This window comes from Nicotiana attenuata, unplaced genomic scaffold (assembly GCF_001879085.1).
Source record: "Nicotiana attenuata strain UT unplaced genomic scaffold, NIATTr2, whole genome shotgun sequence".
In the NCBI taxonomy this organism is placed as follows: domain Eukaryota; kingdom Viridiplantae; phylum Streptophyta; class Magnoliopsida; order Solanales; family Solanaceae; genus Nicotiana; species Nicotiana attenuata.
Genome location: NW_017671910.1, coordinates 150,852 through 157,619, shown reverse-complemented (window position 1 = coordinate 157,619; position 6,768 = coordinate 150,852). Strand labels below are relative to the sequence as shown.

At 38.6% G+C, this 6,768-nt stretch overlaps 1 protein-coding gene across 1 annotated transcript; it reads right to left on the bottom strand.

Annotated features, from left to right (window-relative positions):
• LOC109210846 lies at nt 1-4,721 on the bottom strand. The gene is made up of 5 exons (XM_019374316.1): nt 3,384-4,721; nt 2,391-3,195; nt 910-2,124; nt 758-860; nt 1-703 (listed from the first exon to the last, which is right to left on the bottom strand). Exons 1-5 carry the CDS (start codon nt 4,719-4,721, stop codon nt 1-3), a joined length of 4,164 nt encoding a protein of 1,387 aa, XP_019229861.1.
• Between the last annotated feature and the right edge of the window lie 2,047 nt (nt 4,722-6,768).

Here is a 6,768-nt window from a genome sequence, read left to right as displayed (position 1 = left end):
TTAACACAAAAGACTCAGCTTAGTTTTGTCCGAAATTACTTTGTCCAAAAATCCTTTCTTCTCTTCTTCTTTTTCATCGAACCTTTTCTCCTCTTCTGTGTGAAATCCTTGTTGAGAAATTAAAGAGTCAGGTTGAGAAATTCCTTGATGTATTCCAACATCCTTCTTCAAGTTGGAGGGGATAGAAGATACCCCCAACTTGCCAAGAATCGAGTTGTGAGAGGGCCCTGACAAGGGTTTTGTGAATAAATCAGCAAGTTGAAGTTTTGAGGGTACAAAAGAGAGAGAGATGAGGCCGGAAAGGAACTGTTGCCTCACAAAGTGGCAATCGAGTTCAACGTGTTTGGTTCTTTCATGAAAAACGGGATTCCGAGCAATATGTATTGCTGCCTGGCTGTCAGAAAAAATTGGAACCGGAATCGGAGGAGGAGCAGATAGATCTGTGAGAAGACGAGTTAACCAAGTAAGCTCAGCCACTAGGCGACGCATTGAACGATACTCCGCTTCAGCGGAAGATAGAGACACGGAAGCTTGCTTCTTAGATTTCCAAGACACCGGTGAACCACCCAAACTGATGAAAAACCCACTGAATGAGCGACGACTGTCACGGCAAGAAGCCCAATCAGCATCACAGAAGGCCAATAAATCAAAAGAGGGTCGAGCATTGAGAAACAAACCCTGGCTAGGGTTAGAGCGAAGATATCTAAGAACTCATAAAGCTGCTGTGAAATGCCCAATGCAAGGGCGTTACATATACTGGCTGAGAGTCAAAACAGCAAATGAGAGATAAAGCCGCGTGTGAGTCAAATAGTTGAGCTTGCCAACAAGACGACGATAGAGGCAAGCATCAGATAAAGGAGCTCCACAATTTGCAGTCAATTTGGAAGATGGATCAATTGGAGAAGAAACCAGTGGGAAGAGTGGTGCAATCAAATTCAGCAAGCAGGTCAGTGGTAAATTTCCTTTGAGTTATAATAATTCCATCATGCTCCCTCAAAATTTCCATGCCTAAGAAGTAGTGAAGAGGCCCAAGATCCTTCATTTTGAACTCAGAATGTAGAAATCCTTTAAGATCTGATAATTCATCATAGTTATTGCCTGTAATTAGAATATCATCCACGTATACAGCAACAATGGAAATGAGATCCCCTGTGTGTTTAAAGAATAGGGAATAATTATTTAGAGAGGAAGAGAATCCCTTAAAACTGAGGGCTCCAGCAAGTCGTGCATACCACTGTCTTGAAGCTTGCTTCAAGCCATAAAGAGACTTTTTAAGTCGACAAACATGGTTAGGACTGGGGGAAGACAAACCAGCAGGAAATTTCATGTAAACCTCTTCCTGTAACTCCCCATGTAGAAAAGCATTACTTACATCAAATTGAGAAATAGTCCACCCTTTCTTGACTGCAATAGAAAGTAAACATCTGATGGTAGTCATCTTGACAACTGGAGAGAAGGTTTCTGTGTAGTCAATGCCTTCTCTCTGCACATCACCCCTGATAACCAACCTGGCCTTTAACCTCTCAATAGAGCCATCAGCATGATGCTTGACCTTGTAGACCCATTTACAAGGAAGAGTTTTCTTGCCAGAAGGTAAGAGAACTACATCCCAGGTGTGATTCTCTTCCAAGGCTTGGAGTTCAGAATCCATTGCTTGCACCCAACCTGGATTGGAACAAGCCTGATTGTAAGAGGTTGGTTCTGAAATGGTAGAGAGAGAATGAATGAGATGCTGATTAGAGGTGGAGAGAGCAGAAAAAGAGAATGGAGGTGGTGAACAAGGAGTAGAAAAACAGAAATTGGTAAGATTAGTGAAATAGATGTGGTTGCAAACATAGTCCTTTAGATATCCTGGTAGGGTGCCTAGATTATCTCTGTTGGATCTCCTGAGGGGAATAGAAGGAGAAGAAGAAATAGGAGAAGGAGCAGGGGAATTAAGGGAAGCAGGTAGAGGAACAGGGGAAACAACAGGGGAATCTGTGTGTGTAGGAAGACAATTAGGTAGGGTGTGAGGTGTGGGTGTAGATAGTGATGGAACTGATTGTGGAAAGGAAGGATCAGGGGTGAAGGGATTTGAAGGAGGAGGAAAAACTAAAGGATTTTGAACTGATGGAGAAGGAGGATCTAGTTTAGAAGAATTGATATAGGTGAATGGAAAAATATGTTCAAGAAAATGAACATCCCTTGAAACAAACAACTTCTTGGTAGTCAAATCCAATAGTTTGTACCCTTTTTGTCCAATAGGATATCCCATGAAAACACATGCCTTTGCCTAGGTTCAAATTTACCTCTATGATGTGACAAAGTAGAGGCATAGCATAAGCAACCAAAACTTCTTAAGAAGGAATAGGAGGGTGATTGGTCAAACAATACTTCATAGGGAGTTTTACCCTTAAGAACCTTAGAGGGAAATCTGTTGATTAAAAATGTAGCTGTCAATATGCATTCTCCCCAATAGGATATAGGCACCTTGGATTGAAACAATAAAGCCCTGGCCACTTCCAACAAATGTTTGTGCTTCCTCTCTACAATACCATTTTGTTGTGGAGTACCCACACATGAAGTTTGATGTAGGATTCCTTGAGACTGCAGAAATAGAGATGCAGCAGTTGCTTTTCCTAATTCTAAAGCATTATCTGATCTGATGATCTTCACTTTAGCATTGAATTGTCTTTCCACCATGCTTAAGAAACATTTTAAAACAGAAAAGGCATTGCTCTTTGTGCTTAACAGATAAGTCCATGTTGCTCTACTGAAATCATCCACTATGGTTAAAAAATATTTGTATCCATTATGAGTAGGTGTCCTATAAGGTCCCCATGTGTCAATGTGAATTAGATCAAATGCTTGGTTAGTTTTGATGTGGCTAATTGGAAATGGTGATCTAGACTGTCTTGCTTGAGGACAAATATCACAATCACAAACATGAGTAGAAAGAAATGAGATAGAATTGATGTGTTTCATTGCATTGAAAGGCAAATGCCCCAATCTTACATGCCATAACATTACATCAGACTCTGTTTTTGCTAAAATAGGAAAAGAAAAAGAAGTTGAAACTGAATTAGAAAAAGACTTCTTAAACAAAGATGTTGTAGTTTGTGAAGAAAGGTTCCTAGACTCTGTCACAGTAGGCTGTACTAAGTAAAGTCCTTCTTTAGCCTCACCAAAAACTTGTGGACTCTTCAGGAGAGGGCCCTGCAGCAAAATGCTCCCAAAAGAAGTGAAAACCAATAGACACTTGAATCTTTGACAGAGTCTATGAACAAAGAGTAAATTGTATTTGAAACTAGGAATATGAAGAACATGTTCCAACACTAATCCTGGAAATAAGGAAACACTGCCTGAGTGAGTGACTTAACTCTAGAGGAATTAGGTAACCTTACCATTATAGGAGTGGGTAAGGGTAATAAGAATAAGAATGTACTGGCATTAAAACACATGTGCTCAGTTGCTCCTGAATCTATGATCCAGGAGTGTGCAAGGTTAGAATTAGCAATGGAATAACAGGTTGGGGAGTTGGTAAGTAATATACCAGCAGCAGAATTTGCATTAACCTCCTGTGTGCCTCCCTGCCCTGTTTGCATTTGATTCAGAAGATTGACCAGTTGATTAAACTGATCTGATGAAAGTTTCTGAGCAAACTGAGGTCCTTCTGCCATTTTGTTGCAAACTTCTCCTGTATCCTCTATTGCAGCAGCTGAATTTCCTTTTGTAGTATGTTGCATCTTCTTGTTTTTAGTGAATTTGAAATCAGCAGGGAAACCAATAAGCCTATAGCAGTTGTCAATGGTGTGATTAGTCATTTTGCAATAAGAATACATCTGTGCATTCTTTTTCCCTTTATATGCAGAGTTCCCTTTATAGGAATTGTTTCCAGTCTTCTGTTGAGTGTAGAATTGAGGACCATTAGAGGTCTGATGGTTCTGAGAAGCTTGATTTCTTACTAGGAATGAAGAACCATCTGTTGGGAAATGAGAGTTCACATGAATTTCCCTCTGATTCTCATCTTGCATGAGAAGAGAATATGCTTGATTGACTGAGGGTAATGGGTTGATCATAAGAATGTTGCTTCTAACCTGTCCATAGGTCTCATTCAAACCCATGAGGAATTGAATGAGCCTTTCATCTTCCTTAAACTGTTGCATTTTCTTCTTATCACCACATTCACAGTTACAAGAGCAGTACATATCAGTGTTGAGAGTGTCCAACTCATCCCACAATCGTTTTATTTTGGTAAAATAACTAGCAATATCTGCTGATCCTTGGACTAAATCAGCTAACTCCTTTTGCAGGTGATATAATTTGGCTCCATTGGGTTGTCCAAACCTGTGCTCCAGATCCAGCCATAGATCCTTAGCTGTTTTTGAATAAAGGACACTGTCAGCAATCACTTTGGTCAGAGAATTTAGCAACCATGATGTAACCATATGGTTACACCTGCTCCAGGTCTGAAAAGTAGGATCTGTTGGGATTGGCATAGGGCAAGATCCATCAATAAATCCCAACTTGTTCTTGGCAAAAAGTGAAATCAAGATAGACCTGCTCCATCCAGCATAACCTCGACCATCAAATGGTGTGTTGACAAGTATCATCCTCGGTGCATCAGATGCATGGAGAAAGAAGGGATGGGTGGAATCAATGGTATTCCCATTGCCTATTGTTGTGGATGAAGATCCGTGTGTAGGAGTGGGAGTTTCAGTAACATCAGAAGAAGGAGACATGGTTGATTAAGAAAAATTGAGAAGAAGAGCTAATGCTCTGAAACCGTGTAGGAAGTTAGAGAGATGATTGTGAAACTTTTCTGTATTTCTCAATGAATTGCTGTACAAGAAGACTTTATATTTATACAGATATTTAGCTACCTAGAAAAGAATCTGAAAATAAAACTACCCTATGAATTATGTACACTTGTCCTATTTTTATTAGCTAGATTCTAACAATGTAACTAATTAATATTCCTTCAGCATGTGAGCATTTGTGTGCATGTGAGAAATGGACGGTCCAGATTAAATCTTCATCAATTGATCTTGTTGGCTGAGATGGTGCCACGTGGCTTGCCACATGGCTTATCACACAAAAGACTCAGCTTAGTTTTGTCCGAAATTACTTTGTCCAAAAATCCTTTCTTCTCTTCTTCTTTTTCATCGAACCTTTTCTCCTCTTCTGTGTGAAATCTTTGTTGAGAAATTAAAGAGTGAGGTTGAGAAATTCCTTGATGTATTCCAACACTAATATCATCGAGAAGTTGCTTACGGACGGAGTCGTGAAAATCTCATAGTAGGCACCGGAAGGATCTTTATGTGTGAATTTCATATCAACATCAGCAGAAAACACTCCGATTTCACGGCATTCCATTGTATTTATAGATATTTTTCGGAAAATTGAGTTCAGTAAACAGAGATCTTTTTCTCTAATCAAATTTCGATCAAAATCGGCAGCAAATGCTCCAGTCTCACTGCATTTTGTTGTGATGACAGATATCTTTCGGAAACTTGAATTGAAAACACCGAAAGCTTCCTCATTCTTCGGCCTTATTCATTCTCAACTCTAACTATTCGCTAAAAAAAAAAAAATACTCTACTAGCTAAAATCTAATAACTACAATAGCTACACTAATCTAATTATCCTTCTTATAATGATTTTTTTTTTTTTTTTTTATGTTTCTCGAGTTCGTTTGCAAATCTGAACTTAGTTCCACATACCTTGCATTCACAAGGATCCTTTTTGTGCACAGAGTTATTATGCGCCTTGAAACCAGTTTGTTTTTCCAAATTGCATTTGCAATTGTAACAGAAGGTATTGGCGGCAGATTTTTTTGGCAGTTATTTTTCTGTTCGCCCATTGAATTGATGACTTGTGATTGATTCAAAATTAGTNACTACGACGACGAAACGAAAACCTACCGTACCGTTACTTCACGGGCATTCCATTGTATTTATAGATATTTTTCGGAAAATTGAGTTCAGTAAACAGAGATCTTTTTCTCTAATCAAATTTCGATCAAAATCGGCAGCAAATGCTCCAGTCTCGCAGAGAATTTTGATCCGTTGAATGAAGATAGAACTGACTCTAATATCATAGAGAAGTTGCTTACACACGGAGTCGTGAAAATCTCATAGTAGGCATCAGAAGGATCTTCATGTGTGAATTTCATATCAACATCAGCAGAAAACACTCCGATTTCACGGCATTCTATTGTATTTATAGATATTTTTCGGAAAATTGAGCTCAGTAAACAGAGATCTTTTTCTCTAGTCAAATTTCGATCAAAATCGGCAGCAAATACTCCAGTCTCATAGAGAATTTTGATCCGTTGAATGAAGATAGAACTGACTCTAATATCATCGAGAAGTTGCTTACACACGGAGTCGTGAAAATCTCATAGTAGGCATCAGAAGGATCTTCATGTGTGAATTTCATATTAACATCAGCAGAAAACACTCCGATTTCACGGCATTCCGTTGTATTTACAGATATTTTTCGGAAAATTGAGTTCAGTAAACAGAGATCTCTTTCTCTAATCAATTTTCGATCAAAATCGGCAGCAAATGCTCCAGTCTCACTGCATTTTGTTGTGATGACAGATATCTTTCGGAAACTTGAATTGAAAACACCGAAAGCTTCCTCATTCTTCGGCCTTATTCATTCTCAACTCTAACTATTCGCTAAAAAAAAAAAAATACTCTACTAGCTAAATACTAATAACTACAATAGCTACACTAATCTAATTATCCTTCTTATAATGTATTTTTTTTTTTTTTTTAATTT